General features: G+C 55.9%; 2 protein-coding genes across 4 annotated transcripts; both read right to left on the reverse strand.

Annotated features, from left to right (window-relative positions):
• Positions 1-3991: 3991 nt before the first annotated feature.
• TGFB1I1 (transforming growth factor beta 1 induced transcript 1) lies at positions 3992-10088 on the reverse strand. Of its 3 annotated transcripts, none has more exons than XM_081558184.1 (11): positions 10062-10088; positions 8642-8742; positions 8465-8517; positions 8228-8370; positions 7863-7950; positions 7641-7746; positions 7329-7523; positions 5735-5908; positions 5374-5455; positions 4906-5054; positions 3992-4686 (listed from the first exon to the last, which is right to left on the reverse strand). In XM_081558184.1, the coding sequence occupies exons 1-11, from the start codon at positions 10072-10074 to the stop codon at positions 4420-4422; spliced, it is 1371 nt and encodes a 456-aa protein (XP_081414310.1). In that variant the 5' UTR covers positions 10075-10088; the 3' UTR covers positions 3992-4419. The 3 variants fall into 3 exon arrangements, with proteins under 3 accessions (XP_081414310.1, XP_081414311.1, XP_081414312.1); XM_081558185.1 differs by having other exon boundaries at positions 8642-8803; XM_081558186.1 differs by lacking the exon at positions 5374-5455.
• Positions 10089-12398: 2310 nt separating this feature from the next.
• ARMC5 (armadillo repeat containing 5) lies at positions 12399-19226 on the reverse strand. Its single transcript, XM_081558183.1, has 6 exons — positions 18735-19226; positions 16572-16679; positions 15671-16457; positions 14331-14827; positions 13582-13714; positions 12399-13478 (listed from the first exon to the last, which is right to left on the reverse strand). Exons 1-6 carry the CDS (start codon positions 19210-19212, stop codon positions 12659-12661), a joined length of 2823 nt encoding a protein of 940 aa, XP_081414309.1. The 5' UTR covers positions 19213-19226; the 3' UTR covers positions 12399-12658.
• Between the last annotated feature and the right edge of the window lie 1096 nt (positions 19227-20322).

The following is a 20322-nucleotide window of genomic DNA, read 5'->3' on the forward strand; positions in this document are numbered from 1 at the left end:
ATGGGATCTTCGATCTTCCTTGCGGCATGTAGGACCTTCAGTTACAGCATTCGGGATTTAGTTCCTTGACCAGGGATCAAACCCGAGCCCCAAGTCCTGCCCCACTGGACTGCGAGGAAAGTCCCAAGGAATTGTTTTCGGACTCAAATCTGACAGTGTCACTCCCCTGCTCAGGAAACCTCCAGAGCTCTCCATCACACCCAGGAGGAGGCCGGAGCCTCTCATCCTGAAGTTTCAGGCCTGCTGTACCCTGACCCATGCCCACCCTTTCCCTCGCTCCTTCACACCAAACCCAGAATGAAATCACATTTCCTTCCCATGCCTTTGCCCTCCCCAGCCCCTGGATTCTCATATCCCTTGAACTTTTCTATAAGCTGTGCCTTCTGCCTGCAACACCCCCCTGCCTGCAACATCCCCCTGCCTCCCAAATGGCCAGCTCCTACTCAGGCTTCAGTGCCCAGCCCATGGCAACTCTTCGGGAAAGACTTCTCTGACTTTCCTGACACAGTTCTTAGCACATTGTGTGGACCTTGCCTGGGTCCAGATCTGTCTCCCCAATAGACCAGCGACTCTCCCAAGAGCAGGAGATGATCAGATTCATCCCTGGAATCCCATTGCTCAGCACAGGGCTGGACGCAAGAAGGGAATGGCTTGATAAATAAATACCCGCACCTCTATCTTTCTAGAAGAACTGACCAGACTTGGGTGTCTGATTACGGTAGTGGGGTTCATGGTGGAAATGAGAACAGAGAACAATATTTTAGGGGAAGGTAATGAGTTATTTAAGGAATCTCTTCATTATGGTCCCTTCAAAAACAGACTCTAAGATAAGTGCGTGAACTGTATTGGGGAGCTGATCACAGTCAGGGCTGTGAAGGAATGAGGAAGAGAGACAAAGGGAGAAAAGCCAATAAAGGGTGTATTGATGAAAAGGTTACCACTGTGAAACTTCCCTGGTGGTGGCCAAGACTCTGAGCTCCCAATGCAGAGGACCTGGGGTTCGATTCCAGGTCAGGGAACTAGATCCCGCATGCCACAACTAAGACCCAGTGCAGCCAAATAAATGAATAATTAATAAATAAAATATTTTTAAAGAAGTTACCACTTTGACAATCCCAGTGGGTACCCTCTGAGATACTGTGGGGAACTCACCTCAGAATTGACCCCCAGGAACCAGAGAGCTGGGGTAGTTATTCACCAATCCCTATCTCTAACTGGCTGGAGGTTCTCAGGTTACAGACTCCCACCCACCCTCCCAGGCCCTCCTCCAGACAGAAACTCAAGGAGCATCTGGGGACACTGAGGGTCTGGGAAGTGTTTGCACATGACTTCCCGGATGGGCCAGGTGGATATGGGCAGGGCACCCACAGCATCTGCTTCAGCAGGTGATGAATTTGAAGTGGCTGGCTGAGTGGTCCAGTGGTTAAGAATCCACCTTGCAATGCAGAGGACTCAGGTTCCATCCCTGGTCAAGATCCCATCTGGTCGGGTGGCATAAGATCCCACATGCCATGGGACAACAAAGCCCAAGCACCACAACTAGAGAGAAGCTCATGTGCCACAACTAAGACCCGACACAGCCAACTAAAATAATTTTTAAAAATGAAGGGTCAGGAAGAAATCTAGGGGCAAGTATCAGAGGACACATTGGGGTTGTAGGCACTTAAAATCAGATCTCTGTGGCTTCCCTGGTGGCTGAGCGGTAAAGAATCCGCTGGCAATGCAGGAGCCACTGGAGACGTGAGTTTAGTTCCTAGGTAGGGAAGATCCCCTGGAGGAGGGCATGGCAACCCATGCCAGTATTCTTGCCAGGAGAATCCCATGGACAGAGGAGCCTGGAAGGCTACAGTCCATGGGGTCGCAAAGAGTCACACATGACTGAAGTGACTTAGCATGCACACACATGCCCTCATCAGAGCCTGCAGAGCGCTGCGTGATGTGGCACCGCGTTCCTCTTTGATCGCATCTCCTACGACTCTCCCCTGCTCACTCTAATCACCCACATTGGCCTTCTTTCCTTTCTTCCAATACACCAAGCTCGTTCCTACCTCCTGGCCTTTGCACTTGCTCTTTCCTCTGCCTGGGGTGCTCGCCTCAGGCTCTTTGCCTGGCAGGCTCTTTCCTCAACCTTCAGAATCTCAGTGTAGATATTATATATTCACAGAGGCCTTCTCTGATGCTCTGGTTCATGTACCTCCTTCCCCACCTTCTCTTAGTTCTCTATTTTTCCCCTTCTCGTCTTTCCTCCTTCCCTTCATTCTTCATTCCTTCCTTCATTAGCAAACATTTTTGGAGCACTTACCACCTGCTAGACAGCAACTTAGACACTGGACAGATAACAGTCAGCAAAACAAATGTGTCATTTGACAGACAAGCCCCCAAGAGCTTGTCTTCATTTCAGAAATAAACAAGCATGGGAGTTCCCTGGCGGTTCAGTGCTTGAGAATCCACCTTCCAAGGCAGGGGACAAGGATTCCATCCCTGATCAGGGAACTAAGAGCCCACACGCCTAGGAGCAACTAAGCCCACTTGATGCAACTACAGAGGCCAGTAAAAAAAATAAATAAATGAACAAGCAACAAATACCTGTTTGCGTTAGTAATAAGAGAGGGACTAGGGAGGTGCTATGGGTGGAAACAGGGAGAAGAGCCAGCTTTACCCAGGCCATCAGGGGAGTTTCCGTTACTTTATCACACTCGTCACTGTGGTTTTGTTTCTTTCTTTTTTTTTTTTTCTCCATCTGTCTCCCCTACTAGATCAGGAGTCTAAGAACATGTTTCTCAGCACCCACCATGGGGCCTAGCACAGTACGTGCTCAGTGAACTCTTGGGAAATGAATGGCTCAAGACTGGGAGGCAGTTACAAGCCAAGGGAAAGACAGCACTCTCCAGGGAGGATGTGTGAAAGAGGAAGAGCCAGACGCTTAGGAAGACACAGGAGGGGAGCTTCAGGAGGAAAGGGCCTGGGGGAGGTGGTTTGCCCAAGGCCAAGGCAGAGAACCTCAACTTTGGCTCTTGCCCACACCACACCTGTTCTTGGCTCTTAGCCCCTCCTCGAGCTGGAACGGCCTTTGGGGATCCATTGTTTCCAGCCTCAAAGGTCCCTGTAGTTAAAGCAGAAATCTAGGTCCCCTTCCTAGGGAACTGCAGGGTCTAAGATACTGGGCTTAGAAAGACCCCTGGGGTTTGGGGATTCAGATGCAGCCTGAACCTCTCTGCACCTAAGAACCCCTGGTCCCACCCTTCTCTGCAGGTGCTTGGCTTGTGTGTCATCTCCAGGAAGCCCTCCTTGATTTCCAAGCTGAGTTAGAAGCCTCCTTCTAACTCATACAGCTCCCAGTTTCCCTCAGTCAGCGCCCTGACCACCCTAAGTGCCATCTTCTGCCTAAAGGAGATGTTATAAGTCAATACTAGTATGAGAGAAGCTGGAATTTAATGCTCAGATCCAAAGGGTGGGCATAAATGGGCACTTTCGAATGGAGCCCCATCTCTGAGGGTCTTTTAAGGAAGGGGGTGGGACTTCCTTGGTGGTCAGGTGGTTAAGACTGCACTTCCAATGCAGGGGGTGCAAGTTCGATCCCTGGTGGGAAAGCTAAGATCCCACATGCCACAAAGCCTGGCCAAAAAGTAAAAATTTTTTTTAAAATTATTAAAGGAGGGGGAAAATCTGGAGACCAGACAAGGTGGCAAGGGTGGAGGGAGTGGGTACAGATTAAGTGCTTATTTCAAGAATATAAGGAACTGAAGAATGGGGGTATGGGGACAGGAAGGTTTGATGGGGCCCCGCTTGAATTCCCGTCCCGGCTGGCCACCGTCTATACAATCCTGAGCACGTGGCCGACCTTTCCAGCCTCAGGCTCATCTGAAGAGCTGAGACTGCAGGCCCGGCTCCCGCCACAAGGCGGCGGCCTAGAGCCCGTGGCGGCCAGAGTAGTACAAGGGGCGGGGCGTCGCGACGCGAGCCACTCCTGCGCAGAGACACAGCACCGACGTGACGTGGAATGTGTGTTTATGTAGGTAGAAAAAAGTGCACAGAACAGTGAGGGACGGGGAGAGGAACCTCTTGGCCTGGCCTCGGATTCGTGGGAATTGCAAGGGCCCTCTTCCTGTCGGGGGGCTCCCTCAAGGCTGGGAACAAAGTGAAGGGCTCACGTGGGATCGGTCAGTGTACGGACCCACTTCGGGAGGCGCGTGGCCTTAAGGGTTCGCGGGGCCTTTTCTGAACTCGCCCACGGAGAACGTACAGTACCTTCGGGGCCGGTCCCTCCAGTGGGGTGGGGCCTCAAGAAGCCGGGCTGGTGGAGCCCCAAGCTCCAACAGCAAGGCTTTCCTTGGGGTCTGGAGAGCCCGATCTTTTTTGGAGGGGAAGGGCGAGGTCTTTGGGGCTGCGCTCTCTCGGAGGGACGAGCCCGGCAGGCGGTCAGCCGAAGAGCTTGAGGAAGCAGGGCTGGCAGTAGGGCTTGCCCGCGCGCTCCTGGAAGGAGCCCTTGGTGAGCGGGCGCAGGCAGAAGGTGCAGGTGAAGTGGTCCGGGTGGAAGCGGCGGCCCAGGGCCGACACGCATCGGCCGGTCACCGGGAGGCCACACGTGGCGCACAGAGATCCGCGCCGCGCGTGGAAATGGTTCTCGCACAGCGGGCGGCCCTCGTGCTCGAAAAAGCTGCCTCCCGAGAAGGGCGCGAAACATTCCTGAGGAAGGACAACCGCGAAAGGATGGGTCAGCGCCGACCTCCAGACCAAATAACTCCCTCTTGGAGCTGAATAACCTCCAGAGACTCCCGCAGCCCCTCGCACCGCCAGCTAGCATGAAGCCCCGCCTCTCTGGGACCCCGCTCGGACTATTAACCCCGCCCCGACTCCTAGTCCCGCCCCCATTGGCCCCTCCCTCCAAGGCCCACTAGCGCTTACCCGGCAGACGAAACAGTCCGGGTGCCAGAGCGCGCTGAGCGCCGAGATGTAGTTATCCAGAATGGGGCCTTGGCAACCCTGGCAGCGCGGCGCGAACAGCTGCAGGAAGTCCCGGCGGCAGTAGGGGCGGCCCTCCCGCTCGTGGAAACCTAGGAGCGGGAACAGAGTAAGGAGGAAGGAAAAGGGCGCGAGGTGGCCCCGGGAGCCCACAAAGATCTGAGACTGGAGGGGCCGGAAGCGGCTCAGTGAGAGGACGCAGTCGGTGGAGAGGAGCAGGGTCTGGGTGGGGGGGCAGAGCGAGAGCGAGTGGGATGGGAATCCACAGGTGGGATAGGCTGGGGCCAGGAGAGAGCAGGAGAAAATTCAGGCCCCCGGGGATTTCGGAGGTCCTAGTGGACAGGCCCAAACGGAGCGGGGCGGGATGTCGAGCCGGACCCTCGGCTTTCAAGATGGGAGTCAAGCTCTCACCCTCATCTCCGAAGGGCTCCCCGCAACTAACGCAGCAGAAATGCTCCGGGTGCCAGTGGGTGCCCAAGGCAGTAACCATCTTCTGCGGGGAATGAAAGGGAACACTCAGCGTGCCCCCCCCCATTTCCTCTCCCCTCCCTCTTCCACCCTGAACCTAAATGAGTGGCTTGAAGTATGAGTTGAAGCTGCGGGAGACCTAAGCAGGAACTTGGGAATCAAAGAACGCGGAGTCCAAGGAGCTGCGGAAGAGAACCCTGGAAGCGGCTGGGGTGGGGGTGGGAAACGCGTAAGTGGATGAGGCTCATCCCACAGGCTCCTTGGGTGAAACAGAGGCGGGGCTTGTGGTCCAGGCAGGGCTCACGTGTCGGATGGGTTGATTACAGAGGCCACATCGCGGAGAGAAGCGCTCGAAGTAGCACTCAGGACAGAAGGGAGCTCCATCCTTCTCGAAGAAGCTGCTGCCTCCCAGGGCGGTGGAACAGCCACCGCAAACGAAGTGCTCAGGGTGCCAAGCACGGCCAAGCGCCGTCACCACCTGCGAGTTGGGGGTTGAGGCGTGGGTCAGAGTGGCCTTCGGGCTGCCAGATGCCCAGTGAGCCAAGGTTTACGTGGCACTTTTCACATCTTATCTCTGAGAAGTCAGGATGAAGTATCGAATGTCTAAGTCACTCAATCCCAAAGCGATGGAGATTTAAGCCTGCTTCCAGCACAGTACCTAGGGCCCACCATACTTTTTGTAGGCCACAAAAATGTTGTAATTTCTTTTAAAATTAGAAAAAAACGAGCTAGAAGAAAATGACTTAATATATAATATTAATGCATTCATCTTCACTCTAACAGTCATAAAATGCAATTTATATATTTTTTAATGGAGGAAGGGGCCCATGAAGGTGAAAATGCTTACAAAATTCATAATGTTACCCTGCTTTGCTGAGATTGTAAATTATCAGCAAAATGGATGGCAGTAGGGCACTTTATCTAGCAGGAGGATCTAGATCAACCACTGGGCACAGTTGCCAATAACATCTGCCCAGTCAATAAGCCAAGAACTGGAGCTCCCAAACCAGACTGGTGTAGGAGAAACAGTCTTTGTGGGTCCTGAAGAGATGGTGGGTGGAGCCAATGAGGCTTTTGTGAAGATTAAATGAGATGGGGGACTTCCCCGGTTGTGCAGTGGATAAGAATCTGCCTGCCAATGTAGGGGAGACAGGTTTGATCCCTGCTCCAGGAAGATCCCACACACCTCGGAGCAACTAAGCCCGAGCGCCACAACAACTGAGCATGCGCTCTAGACCCTATGAGCCTCAACTACTGAGCCCATGGGCTGCAACTACTGCAGTTCTTGTGCCTAGACCCTGTGCTCTGCAACAAGAGAAACCACCGCAATAGGAAGCCTGCGCACCACAACTAAACAGTAGCCCGAATCTCTGCAAGGAGAGAAAGCCCACGCACAGCAATGAAGACCCAGTGCAACCAGAAATGAAATAAATTGATTAATTAAAAAAGTTACATGGGGGTTTGTAAAGGAGCTGGCATAATGCCTAGCACACAGTAGGACTAGAATAAATAAAACCTGGGTTGGAATTCTTACTCTGCCACTCACTTGCTGTCTGACTCGGAGGTTCAATTTCCTCATCCGCAAAATATGAATAACAATAATACCCACTGACTCTCAGTGAAATGGGTCTATAGGTCTCTGGGCTTCCCAGGTGGCGCTAGTGATAAAGAACTTATCCGCCAAAGCAGGAGATATAAGAGATGCAGGTTCGATTCCTGGGTGGGGAAGATCCCCTGCAGGAGGGCATAGCAACCCACTCCAGTACACTTGCTTGGAGAATCCCATGGACAGAGGAGTCTAGTGGGCTACAGTCCATAGGATCGCAAAGAGTTGGACATGACCAAAGTGACTTGGCACGCATGGGTCTCTACCCCCTTACTCGCAGAGCTTCACTTACTTGCCCAGCAATGGGTTTATTGCAGGAGCCACAGAGGCCCTTGGCCTGGGTAGGAACGCCACGGCGGCTGAGGTCAGACTGAAGCAGCCCCAGCATGGTGTCCAGGCTGCCTTTGCTGGCAGGCCCTGGTGGGGAGGGGGTGTCCTCATTCACGGAGCTTGGCACTGGTGGTGGAGTGGGCCCCGAGGCTGGAAGCTGCCATAGTGAGGACAGGAGAGTTGAGTCAGCAAGGCATCACGTATGGGAAGGTCTCAGATGGGTTGAGAGCCATAAACCCACAGTGGTCCACCCCACACTCCCTGAGTGACTCACATGGTTCTGGACACGGAAGTCAGAGAGTGAGGCCATCAGTCTGTCTAGCTCCAGGGTGGCTGAGGTGGCTGAAGGCTTTGGGAGAACAGGGGAGGGGCTGGGAGGGCTGTGAAGAACACAACTTGCGTCAACTCAGAGTCTCAGGGTAACGCTTCCTCCAGTAACTCCAGCATCCAGAACTGACCACCTCTTTCCCAACACCGCCAGCTATGCCAGACTTACGGGCTGGGCCTTTTCTTGTCCTCAGACTGTTCTTCCTTCTGCTCCCCTGCTGTCTCCTTGCTAGATGGGAACTGAGACATTATTTCATCTGCAGAGAGGAGAGAAGGGCACTGGGCATGGAGCCATGCGCTAGCCTCCTTCCCAGTTAAGGCTCACATCCCTTTAGCTGCTACCCTGGGAAGTCTATGGGCTTCCTCAGTGACTTGGACAGTAAAGAATCTGCCTGCAAGGCGGGAGACCCCGGTTCAATCCTTGGGTCAGGAATATCCCCTGGGAGAAGGGAATGGCTACCCCCCTTAGTCTCTGCCCAGCCCTGCCCTGCCCTGCCCCCATCCCATCAAGGCCTGTCCCAATAACCCTGGTACCTGTTATGTTGAACTGAGTAGCGTTAAGTTCCTGAAGCAACCTGTCTAGCTCACAGAGCCCCGTGCCCAAGACACCGCAGGAAGAGGAGAATGGAGGGGTGGCAGGGGCTGCAGGCTTCGGGGACCGAGGCTTGCATACCGTGCTGGGAAAGAGGGTGGGAGCTTGGGTTCAGGGGTGGGGAATACAAGCCCGAGTCTCAATTGGCCACCCCATCCCCCCATACCCAGTCTTCTCACCTGTACAGATGGTCCTTGTCCCCAGAGGCTCCTGAAGATTCCCCAGGCCCCATCTATAGAGAAGGACATGTGTGTGGGATGATACGCCTGTACTCTGCCCTACTCAGGCCCAGGTTTCCTTTCCTTGCACCAAACCTCGCCCGAGTGGCTGTCCCTCTCCCCAGCATCTGAGCTCACCTGTGTCAGAGGAGACGTGAGGGGCTCTGGGGGCCGCTCTTTTAGAGCCCCTGACCTTGGCATGTGTGAGGTTGTGGTCTCCAGGTCAGAGAGCAGGGCATCTGCAGGGAGAGGCCGTCAAGGTGAGAGGTTGAGAGGTCAAGGTTAAGGCAGAGACAGGGCCTTAAGAGATCAGAGAATAAGTGTTCTAAGTGGGCAGTATTTGAGGAGGAGAGAAGCCAGTATTAAGAGTACAGGTCAAGAATCAGAAGAAATACAAGGCAGACCATGGCAGAGATGTGGAAGGGCAGCAAGGACTATTTACGGTCACAGCATCCCACGTGGCTCATCCTGAGAGTCATTTACAAACTCATCTACCTGACTCTTTAATTCTCTGAATCTTTGGTAATTGGCTCTTTACTGGAGGCAAATTTGGCTCCACCCCAAATTGCTCAATTGGCTGTATGCCTGACACCTGCTTTCTGATTGGATGCTCTTTCTGCCACCCCCCCCCCGCACCTAAACAGGCCCCTCCCAGCCCTGGCCCACCTTCCAGATGGCACTGGGCTCCGCCCTATGCACCTCATTGGTGAGTCTGCTGGAACCTGCTTTCTGATTGGTTTATTCTTCAGTACCAGTGCCCGTTACTCATTCTGAGCAGCACCCCCTACTGCAGGGTGCTGGAACTCCTTCTTTCCCACAGAGCGCACAGCCTTCCTGCCCCAGTTTCACAAGACAGGGACGATGAGATGCGTGGGTCCTCCTTTCTGCCCCAAGTCAGAGGGACAGACAGCACCACCCCCCAACACACACAACCCAACTCACTCCGCTCTCCATCCCCAGATCCAGAACCTTTGAACTCTTTAACCTTCCAGAATTTAGAAGTCCTTGCCCTTTTACTCTGCATCTCTGAGCGCCTTGATGGAACCCTTAACCTCTCCCTGGCATCTCGGCACTCATCTATTATATTTACTTTCTGACCCAAGGACCTGACCCTACCATACTCAAGGGCCCTTAACTCTTTCCTTCCCCAAACCCTAGGGCAAGCCCATTTTCTTCTCCAGAACTTACGGTCATAGTCTCTTTTCCCGACTGCTTTCCCAGCCCCTGAACCTAAGGTCCTTTTAACTCCTCCCTTCCCAGAGCTCCCGAGCCCAGGCGCCCGCAGGCGCTGCACCTCCCTGCCCATCCGTTTGCAGCCAGCGACGGGGGAGCGAAGTGAAGGAAGAAGGGAGGGAGCGACCAGTCTGGCAAAGGCAGGAAGGGAGCGGCAGGAAGGGGGACGTGGAGTCGGAAAGGAGGCGCCGGCAGAGACCAGAAGTGAGAAGACCGGGAGGCAGGGATGGAGAGATGCCGGGAGTGCGAGGGGGCCCCAGAATGGGGAAGCGGGTCCAGGCAGTGGTGAGGGGCTTGGGGACAAGGGGACCCGGACCCCACTCACCCAGGTCCTCCATGACGGGGCGCGGGCAGACCGCGCGGGGCGAGCAGGGCGGGGGCCGTGTCCGGTGGGGGCGGGGGGCGGGGGACGTCCGGGAGCTGGAGGCCCAGCCGTGACCATGTAAGGAAGCTGGGACCCGCTGGGATAAGGCTGGGGGGGGGGGTGAAGGTGGGGGAGAGAACGGGAGAACCCGGGGTGGGGGCCTGTAAGGGAGGGAGGGCCCCGGCCCACCCAGGCCCAGCCCGCCTGCCTGCTGCGGAGACGGCCACACCCCAGCCTTGGCCTCAGCTGCAGGGAGCCCCAGGCGGCCAGAGTCAGAGTAAGAGAAGTGGCTCCTCCAGAAAAAGCCCGGGATCCTCTGCTCAGTGAGACTCTTAGATACAGACTGAGGCCCCCAAGCCCACCTCCCCCCATCCCCAAAGTTAGTACCTTGAGTCCTAGACAGATATCCTCTCCCACCCCCTGCTATTCCCAGAGGATTGCTCTAGACAGAATTTTGAACTTGGAGGCGGTGGTGTTGTTCTAAGGATCTGTTAGGTTCCAGGTTCAGAGATCTTCCCTAAGAGACTGTGACAATGACATAAACAGAGTTCCCAAAAGGCACACAAACTGGATACAAAGAAATCTCCGAGAGACAGAGATGATGAACCCATCCACAGACTCTAAACCATAGAGTTGGAAACGGACATACAGACACAGGTAAACAGAATTTGAGGCCCAAGTCCCACGCAGACTCAGGAGAAATGCTTCCAGTCAGCCAGACCTCAGCCAACTGTCCCCTGCACCGAGATGACCCAGACCTGTCCCCCAAGAGCCCTTTCCAAAGATACTGATAGAGAAGAAAGCAAGACAGACTCTGGCCACAAAGGAACAAGAGGCTTCCCCTGGACTGAGAAATCAAGTTGGAAATGAGAAACTCTATAGAGATAGGTGTGGACGGACACAGCAGTGCTGCAGACAGACTGTGGGTCTCAACTCAGACACAGGTCGAGAAGTGAGCACTGGAATGGCAACTCGGGGGCTTTTTAAAAAATACTGATGCGGGGGGAGGGGGCTCCACTGGGAAGGAGAGGACATATGTATCCTTATGGCTGATACACCTTGTTGTATGGCAGAAACCAACACAGCATTGTAAAGCAATTATCCACTAATTAAAAATAAATTAAAAAATACTGATGCCCAAGGCGCTCTCCCCTCAGTCCAATTCAGTTAGAAACGGCCCGGGCATCAGTACTTTTTAAAAAGCTTTCTGGGGAATTCCCTGGTGGTCCAGTGGTTAGGACTCCAAGCTTCCGCTGCAGGGGGCACAGATTGGACCCCTTGTCAGGGAACTGAGATCCCATGAGCCGTGCCATGCAGCCAAAAAGAAAGAAAAAAAGCTGGAAAGAGAAATGAGTAAGTCCTTACATAAATATTTATATAATCCATTTTAAAAAAAAGCTCTCTGGGTGGTTGTAAAGGACATACTGAGAACAGAGACCTGGTTACTCTCAGAGGCAGCAAGGGTCCCCCTTGGCTTCCCAGAAGTTAGTGGAGAGCCCCAGTCCAAGCCCTGTCCTCAAAGTCAGGCTGCCACCTAAGTGGACAATGATCTGGGAGCCAGGTTTATGGAGACCCTGCCCGGGCAACCAAAGCAATGCCAGCCTAGGGCTCCAGCTCCCTCTGGGCATGACTAGTGGCCTCAGGGACTTGAAGAACACAATAGGTCTTCCCTCAGAAAAACGGCAGGACACTTGGTCCAAGAGATGAAAATGGACGCAGAGACAGAAGGTCCACGATGGGTGATGGGTGATGAAACAATAGTGCCAAGGTCTTGGACATCCATCCCCACCCACACATCCCCTCAGCCCCGATCAAGGTCTGTGTCCAGCTGGGTGGCTGCCTGAGCAATGAAGTAGCCTGAGCAGGAAGCAGGCTTCCCCTGGGGCCCAAAACCACATCCTCAGGAGCAGCCTGGCAACTGCAGCATATCCCGGGGCTCCAGGAACCTGAACATTGTTACTTATTAAACTCTTGCACGCCAAGGGTGGCCTGTACCGACACAATTGTCGTTGTTTAATTGCTAAGGCATGTTCGACTCTCTATGAGCCCCACCAGGGTCCTCTGTCCATGGGATTTCCCAGGCAAGAATACTAGACTGGGTTCTCATTTCCTTCTCCAGGGGATCTTCCAGACTCTGGGATTGAACCTGCGTCTCCTACACCAGCAGGCAGGCTCTTTACCCGAGCCACCAGGGAAGCCCACTGAGACACAGATACCTGGACACAACCCTGCCGGATGGGTTAAGAGGTACGGGTACTCCCACAGGAAAGGAAGCAGAGACACCACACAACAGGGGGAGCCGACTCCAAAGCTTTTAATTCCAACTCCATAAAGCTGGGCCAGGCCAGGTGCCTGGGGCCCTGGGCTGTTCTCCATCTCGAGGGCCCCATGCCCAGACCCTGGCCTTGGCTTCTCACTCCTGGGTCTCAGACCATCACCCAGGGCTCCAGGTCCATCCTCTCATGGGCCCTCGACGGTGACTCCTTCTGCTCAGCCTCCTCCCGTTGAGAGAGACCTCCTCCTAGCTAACTTATCCCTGGGTCTCCTCCCAGGGTACATCAACAGTCTAGGCTGGGACCCTTGCCCCCCGACTCCTCCCCCATCACCACAGCCAGTAAGGCCTCGGTCAGGGGCCCGGCCTCCTCACCGGCTGCTTCCACAAGCCCCACCAGAGCCAGGGCTCGCTTCCGGGGGCACTGCCCTGGCCCCAGGGTCCAGCGCGCGCAGTGGGCAGCCAGCCGTGGCCGGCCCAGGCGGAACACCTCTCCCACTGACTCTGGGCCACCCTGTGGTCCCAGGTGGATGCGGCCCACGGCTTCTTCCAGCTCCTCTTCCAGCCCTGGCAGCAGGAAACGGCCAGCGGCCTCCAGGGCCTCCTCGGCCTCGGAGCCCAGCAGGGGCTGGCCCGGCGGAGGGACAGGCCCCAGGGCGGCCCCACATCCCCGGCAGCCATGCAGGTGATGCAGGATGGGCCAGGCCGCACTGGGCGACAGACCTCGGAGGGGCACTAGGTCCATCTGGGCTTCAGCAAAGCTGCCAGCCAGCAGGGCCCGGAAGAAGGGGGAGGCAGTGGCTGAGGCGGCTCGCTGGGCAGGGAGCCGGAGGCCTGAGTCCAGCAGGAAGTGGAGGTCGGGGACTGGCATGGGGGCTGGGCCCAGCAGAGGTTCATAGAGGCAAGGGGAGGGTGGGTCTAGGTCCAAGGGGATTGCAGGTAGGATGGCTGGGCTCCCTGTGGGAGACACCAGGCCTTGGAGGCAGGAAAGGGAGTCTGCAGCGAAAAAGAGGAAAAGCGGGTGTGGAGGGGGCCGGGTGAGCGCGGAGAGGAGAAGCCGGAGGCCGCCCTGGTCCAGAAGTAGCCGGCGCCACAGAGAGGGCTTCCTTTGAGGGGAAAAGAGAATCTTTCAGAAGGTGGAAAAGGGCGGGGCTGGAGAACAGCAATCTTGCGCCCCCTGCCCCCGCGAGGTACCCACGTCTCCCTCACCGACAGATGAAGGGCAGGGTCAGGGCGCAGGCCACCCGGTCCTCCAGGCTCCCAGAGAGCAGCAGGTGGGTGAGGGCCCCCACTCCAAAGGGCGACTCGGCTTGCACTGTCAGGTTCTGCAGCAGCATCTCACCTGCAGGGGCGGGCGGAGCAGGTCAGGTTGGCAGCTGGAGTGGGGGTGGGGATGGGCAAGAGAGGCCCCTGGGACCCCGTGAGGAAGGAGGGGGTGACCTCAGCGCAAGGCAGAGGGTGATGACCGCAGGCTCTGGAGGGATGCCAACCCAACACTAGGAACTAGAAGGTTAAGGGCCAGAACAGGAAGTGGGATGGTCAGGGGATGACTCTGGGCCCTTGAGGGCCAAAACAGGGCACAGAAGACTGGGTAGTACCTGGCAGGGTTGGAAAGGGACTTTGGGAGGACATGAGCCTGGGAGGACGTGGTGCCTGAGCCGCAGTTCACAGCAGTATGCCCAGTGGAGTCAAGCACAGTGCAGAAGTTAGGAATACAGGGAAATGAGAAGAGACTGGGGAAGGAGAGGCAGATTCTAAGCTGTTCAGGCCAAGCCTGGTGCTGGGGTCCCTGGGCCCCAAGAGATAGTCAGAGGTTGAAGAATTGTGTGTGGGGACAGTGGAGAAGAAGGGAATCCTTCCCGGCCACCACCTGATGGCTGGGGTTGTTTGCAGGGATGGCGTGAGAGAGCGGGCAAGCCGCAGGAGGAGGGGAAGGGACAGAGGGGCGGGGGACGCACCCAGCTCCCGGTGCTGGTGCTGGCTGCGGCGGGCCGGCCGGGTACGCAGTGCGGGCCAGTCGTCCGGGGCGACGCCGAGCACCAGCCAGGCGCGCAGTAGCGCCGCCCCGTAGCTCCGCACGAAGGCCTCGAGACAGGCGGGGTTGCAGGTGAGCCGCGCCAGGATGCGCAGCGCGCGGGGGCTCGGCGGGCCCGGCGCGCCCGTCACATAGGCCAACAGGCCACACAAGGCCGGACCGGTCACCAGCGCCCCGCTGGGGTCGGAAGCCTGGGAGAAGCGCGACAGCAGCAGCAGCGCCGGCCCTTCGCGGCCCCAGGGCTCCTCGGCGGCAGAGGCAGTGGGGCTGCGACCGGGCGGGCGCAGGGCGCGGGGCGTCCGCAGCGAGGTGGGGCTGGTCAGATCAGCCGGTTCTGGCGGCGGCGGACAGCACTCCGGGGACCAGTCCGGAGAGATGTCTCCTGGGCCTGCGGCATAGCCCTCGGAGATCAGCCAGGACCTGCAGGAGGGAGACAGGACTTGGAACCCAGAGCCGAAGGGAGGGAGCAGGTCAAAAGAGCGGTCCTCCAAGAGGTGACTGAGGCCAGAAAAGAAGGCAGCCTGAGGGGGACAGGGGAAAAAGGGAATCCCACCCCCCCATCATTCAGCAATTCCTGACTGCCTATTGCCTAGTGCATGCTAAGTGCGTTTCAGGTACTACAGAGAAGCAACAGCAAAAAAAAAAGGCACAACCTTCTAGAGTTTCTAGTCATCGTGGTGTGAAGTGATATGTGTGGGGAAAAATAAAAGGGAACAGAAACAAGAGGTGGGGGTTGGGGGTGGTGGTAAGGAAAGAGCTGACGTTTTAAATCAAGTTCCCATGAAGGTTAAGATCTAATCAAGGAATCTCAGAGGAGGAGTGCCCTGGGCACAGGGAACAGTAACCAAAGAGGCCCTGCATGCACGCAGCTAAGTCCCTTCAGTCGTGTCTGACTCTGCGACACTAGGGGCCATAGCCTGCCAGGTTCCTCTGTCCATGGGATTCTCCAGGTGATAATACTGGAGGGGGTGGCCATGCCCTCCTCCAGGGGATCTTCCTGACCCAGGGATTGAACCCAGGCCTCTTGCATCTCTTGCATTGGCAGGTGGGTTGTTTACCACTGTTCCACCTGCAAAGAGCCAAGGTCAAACAAAGGTGGCTCCAAGAGAGAAGAGGTGTATTTGGGGTCTGGAAGGCGGTCATGTTCAGTGAGAACAAGGAATTAGGAGTCAGAATCAAAGTCTTACAAAGACAGAATGGGTGGGGGCGGGGTGAGTGAGGGTAGTGAAGAGCCCTACCCTACAGCATCAGGTGGGAACTCACTGGAGACTTCGGAAGCTTCCGGCCTCTGCCCGCTCAGGGGTCCTCTCCTCAGGGAAGTCCCAGGAAGCAGCTTCTCTTCCCTCTTCTTCCTCATCACCAGCCTCACCACACAGCTGCCCGGCCAGGAGAGGTACCAATCCCAGAGCCTGAAGCCGGCCCAGGGCCCCTGTATCATACAGGAAGCCCACGAGGGCAGCCACCACACGAGGGTGCCAGGCGCTGGCGCGGGGATCCCGCAGCAAGCCCATCAACAGCTCCAAGCCCCCAGCATCTCGCAGCCGGGCCCGGTTGATAGCCTCCCGGCACAGCAGACACACAGCCCGCACCAGGGGCTGCTGGGAGGCTGGGCTTGCCCCGTTGAGGCCCCGGCGCCGCCGGAGTTCACCCAGCAGCACCTCCACGCCCCCAGCATTGCCCAGGGCAGGCCTCACCAGGCCCTGGGCGCACAGGTTGGCGAGGATCAAGATGGTGGCTTCACGCACAGCTCTTTTGGGATGAGAGGCCAGGCTGACCAGTGGGCCGAGTCCCCCACCCAGACTGAGCTGCTCAGCACAGGCCCGGGAGCAGCCTCGACTCAGCTCCAGGAGGGCACGGACCAAGGCCAAGGTCAGCGCGGGATCTGGTGCTGCGGCCAGAAGTTCAGCCAGTGGGCGCACTGCTCCCTGCTGGGCCAGGGCCAGGCGGTGCTGGGGTGAGTCCGCCAGGTTGCGGAGGGCACGAACCACACTCTGGCGGCACTGGGAGTCCTGGCAGGCCGTCAGGCTCTCCACGAGCAGGGGAACAGCACCTGGGGGTAGGGGGTGGGGGGGAGATGGAGGGTGAGTGAGGACAGATTCCCACCCCCCCCATCCCTTCTTTCATCCCCAGGCCCTAGCTGGCTCCACTCTCAAAGCCCGCTCACCAGCAGAGTGGATGTCCCCACAGCTCTCAGGTTCCATGGCTAAGTTCCCCAGAGCACGGGCGGTTCGGTTCTGGATGCTGTCTGTCTTCACACACTGAAGAATAGTCACTGCAAGAAAGTTTGGCCTCTTGAGGGTTCTACCCCTTCTTGTCTCTCTCTTAATCACCTCAAGAATGTGGCCTCAGGACAGCGTGCTCAGGGCTGGTGCACTGGGATGACCCTGAGGGATGGGATGGGGAGGAATGTGGGAGGGGGCTTCAGGATGGGGGACGCATGTACATCCATGGCTGATTCATGTCAATGTACAGCAAAAACCACTACAATATTGTAAAGTAATTAGCCTCCAATTAAAAAAAAGAATGGGGCCTCAGAGAGTCAGGGAAGGCCTCCAGAACAGGCCTAACACTTGTGGGATCTGGAAGGTTCGATAGGTAGGTGTTTGCTAGGTGGATGGTGGATGGGAGTGTTATGGGGCATTTCGGGTTTGGTAGCACCCTTTGCAAAGGCCCAGGAGTGAAATCTAGTGTTTATGCTATGACTTCACGAAGGGCCTTATCAGGTCAAGAGATGAGGACTTGAATGTGAGGGCACTGGGAGCCATACAGGGTTTTATGAATGGACGTGACATGATATAAACTGGCAGCAAGAGGAGAATGGATTACAGGAGAAAACAGTAAGGCAGAGGGAGCAACCCAGAAGCTGTCGCAATAGCAAGAAGATGGGTTGACCCAGATACCAACACAGCCCAGCACAGTCTCTGGGCACGTGATGGAAGAAGGCAAAGCAGTGGGATGGATTCAGGAGATATTTAAACTACAGAACAGTGAATGAATGATGGGGGTTATACATTAACAATAAAACTTATATTTATTGAGGACTTAATGTGCCAGGCCTCTTGTCAAATACATTATGGTCCAGATACATTTTATGAAAACTGAAAATAATGTTTTATTTTATCAAAAAAAAAATATTTCATAAAAATAGGCCTAAGTTTATAGCTGGCAGGCAATGAAGAAGAACGCTGTGTTCACAACGTTGGCACTAGAAGGCGCCAATTTAGCTGGTAAACAGAAAAGCTTGCTATCTTCTGGGTTTGTTCTTATTTGAAAAACTGAAATGTAGATAATGCACAATATTATATAAGTTGTGTGCTCTGTTGCTCAGTCATGTCTGACTCCTTGTGACCCCAGGGACTGTAGCCTGCCAGGCTCCTCTGTGCATGGGATTTTCCAGGCAAGACTACTGGAGTGGGTTGCCATTTCCTCCTCCAGGGGATCTTCTGGGCCTAGGGATTGAACACACATCTCCCGCATTGGCAGGCAGATTCTTTACCACTGAGCCACCTGAGAAGCACCACTGTATAAGTTACAGATGTACACTGTATAAGTTACAGATGTACAACATAGTGATTCCCAAATTTTAAAGGTTACATTCCATTTATAGTTATAATACTGGCTTAGGATTTGTTCTAGTTTTTTTAGCTGTGCCTGGAGGCTTGCAGTTCCCTGACCAGGTATGGAACCTGGGTCCCAGCAGTGAAAGCACCAAGTCCTAACCATTAGACCACCAGGGATTTCCCAGGATTTGTTCTTATTGTGCTAGTTTTTAATAACTGGGAGTACCCAGTCCATACTTTGAGTATCTGTGCTCCGTCTTTGTATTTCATTTTCTCCCTATTCCAATTTTTTAAGGTAGTTATTATTACCCCATTTTACAATCCTAGGCTCTGATGGGTCTAGCTGATTGCAGAGCCCACTTTCTGAAGCACTACACCTGACGTCTAGTTCATCAAATGGGATTTCAGAGCTCTGCACAAGGCTAGACACAGCAGGCACTGAGTGCCTGCTATGAACATAAATGAAGACTAAGAATCATTTCAAAGTCACCAAATAACCCTTTGGCCTCCACTAGCCCAGATGCGAGAGAGGTGCTCCTCAATCAATACCCAGGTAATTAGCTCTAATTATCGGATCTAGGAGGGCTAGCGTCTAATTTCTAGAAAGAGAAATGACGTCACGGATCTCGACAACAAGAAAATTGGGGGCGCTGCGCCGTCCTAAAACACAACCCTCCAGGTTGCAGCACAAAGAACTTGAGACTCCACCCAACCCCAGACAGCGGTATGGGTGGAAACCTTCTAGGAAATGAGGGCGGAGCACTTACCCAATGGGAGAATGCCTCCGAGTCTGCGCACTTCAGCCCGGCACCCCCCTTCCGTGCAGCAGTTGGCCAGGATGCTGAGCGCCAAGTCCAGCGTCTTGCGCAGGCGCGCTGGTGGCGAGGGTGTCGCTGGAGGTGCAGCAGAGGGGGCGGAGCCCGGAGAAGGGGCGGGGCCAGAAGAAGTCGCTGACTCGACCGACGAGGGGGCGGAGCCTGTGCCAGCCTGGGACGGGGCGGGACCCGCTGCAGCCGCTCGCCGTAGCAGCGCGAGAAGGGGGCGGAGCCCGCCGCGTGCCCGGAAGCGCTCGATTCCCCCGGCTGCCTTGACGTGGCGCGTACGGAGGGCTAAGAGCGCACGGCCCAAGGGTGTCTCGTTGGTAGCTGTGTCCTTTCCCCCACCTAGACCCTCCCCGGCCGCCGCCGTGAGCTGCGCGAGGCAGAACGAGAGCGAGTCCGTGGGGGTTGACTTCGCAGCCGCCATCTTGGCTCAGGCCTAAGGCTCCGCCCCTCTCCTCGCAGCTCAACCAAGGGAGCGGAACTGGAAAAGAGGGGCGTGGCCAGGCACCGCCTCTCTGACGCTTTTTAAATAGCGCCGCCGCTGTTCTGCAGGTCGGAAGTTGTAGTTCTGGATCCTGGTGATCTGACTTGCATAGACGCAGAAAAAATGTTGAGAGTAGTGGTTATCTAATCGTTGTGAGAGCCCTAGAGGCGCGTGCGATGCATGCTGGGATATGTAGTCTGCGCCAAGTTGAACACGCCTAGCTTAGGATGGATGGGAAACTCCAAAGGGCCTCAGGTGGAACAGTACCTCCGACCTTGGAGTCTCAGTACGGTGCTACTCCAGGTGACGTGTCCTTGGCAGCGACAGCTCGCTTTGCCGCCCCCAGCGGTGGCCGGGGCATTGAAGTCTGCGCTGATGGACTCAGTCCCGAGCCAGGAGGAAAGTGTCAAGTTCCTGATAGCGGCTGCAGATGGAGCATTTGCTCCGCCAGGTGAACGAGAGGGTTAAACCCACAGAGACCGTCCGCTGCCACTTCCTAGAATGGCATGAGTTAGTGGGCATTTCCGTTTCCGGTGCTGGATTCCTGGGTCCCGAGTCTTCAGCTCTGGTTGTGCTTGTGAGTTGAGTGGTTGGTATCTAGGAAACGGGACGCTCTTCCGGCTATGGAGTCGCGGGCTCCAGAAACGGCAAGGAAGGACTCCGACGGGGCCGAGCAGCGGGGGAACCGGTTGTCTGGATCCCAGGAAATCCCAAGGCCCGCAAACCCGCCTTTGTTTGCGGAGTTGTTTCGCACAAGCGGCCCTTGGTGTCGCCGGGGCAGCCAGCCGCCTGGGAAATGATGCTGGGCCTGCGGTACCTACGTAGGTCAGTCTCTGGCCCTGGAGAGGAAGAAACTCCTGCCAAGACCAACTCTCCTGCAGTCCCTGGAGCCTTCGAGTGCCAGCAGTGTAGACTGGCTGAAGCCTACCTCCCCTATCTCAATCATCACCAAAGCAGCCACGGCGGTGCCAAACCCTACTGCTGTCCCCAGTATAGCAAAAGCTTCCGACGGGGCTCAGATCTGGTTAAGCAGCACGGGGTACACACCGG

Source organism: Giraffa tippelskirchi, chromosome 13 (assembly GCF_054371585.1).
Source record: "Giraffa tippelskirchi isolate mGirTip1 chromosome 13, T2T-mGirTip1v1.2.pri, whole genome shotgun sequence".
Lineage (NCBI taxonomy): Eukaryota > Metazoa > Chordata > Mammalia > Artiodactyla > Giraffidae > Giraffa > Giraffa tippelskirchi.

Coding starts and splice junctions, on each gene's coding strand:
- TGFB1I1 (XM_081558184.1), bottom strand. Junction 7,524..7,640: donor ACTTCCGTGTCCAGAACCAT/GTGAGTCACTCA, acceptor TCACTATGGCAG/CTTCCAGCCTCGGGGCCCAC. Junction 5,456..5,734: donor GTAATCAACCCATCCGACAC/GTGAGCCCTGCC, acceptor CATTCCCCGCAG/AAGATGGTTACTGCCTTGGG.
- ARMC5 (XM_081558183.1), bottom strand. CDS start 19,212: ATGGCGGCTGCGAAGTCAACCCCCACGGACTCGCTCTCGTTCTGCCTC. Junction 16,458..16,571: donor TGGGGACATCCACTCTGCTG/GTGAGCGGGCTT, acceptor CCCTACCCCCAG/GTGCTGTTCCCCTGCTCGTG. Junction 13,479..13,581: donor ACCCTGCCCTTCATCTGTCG/GTGAGGGAGACG, acceptor TTCCCCTCAAAG/GAAGCCCTCTCTGTGGCGCC.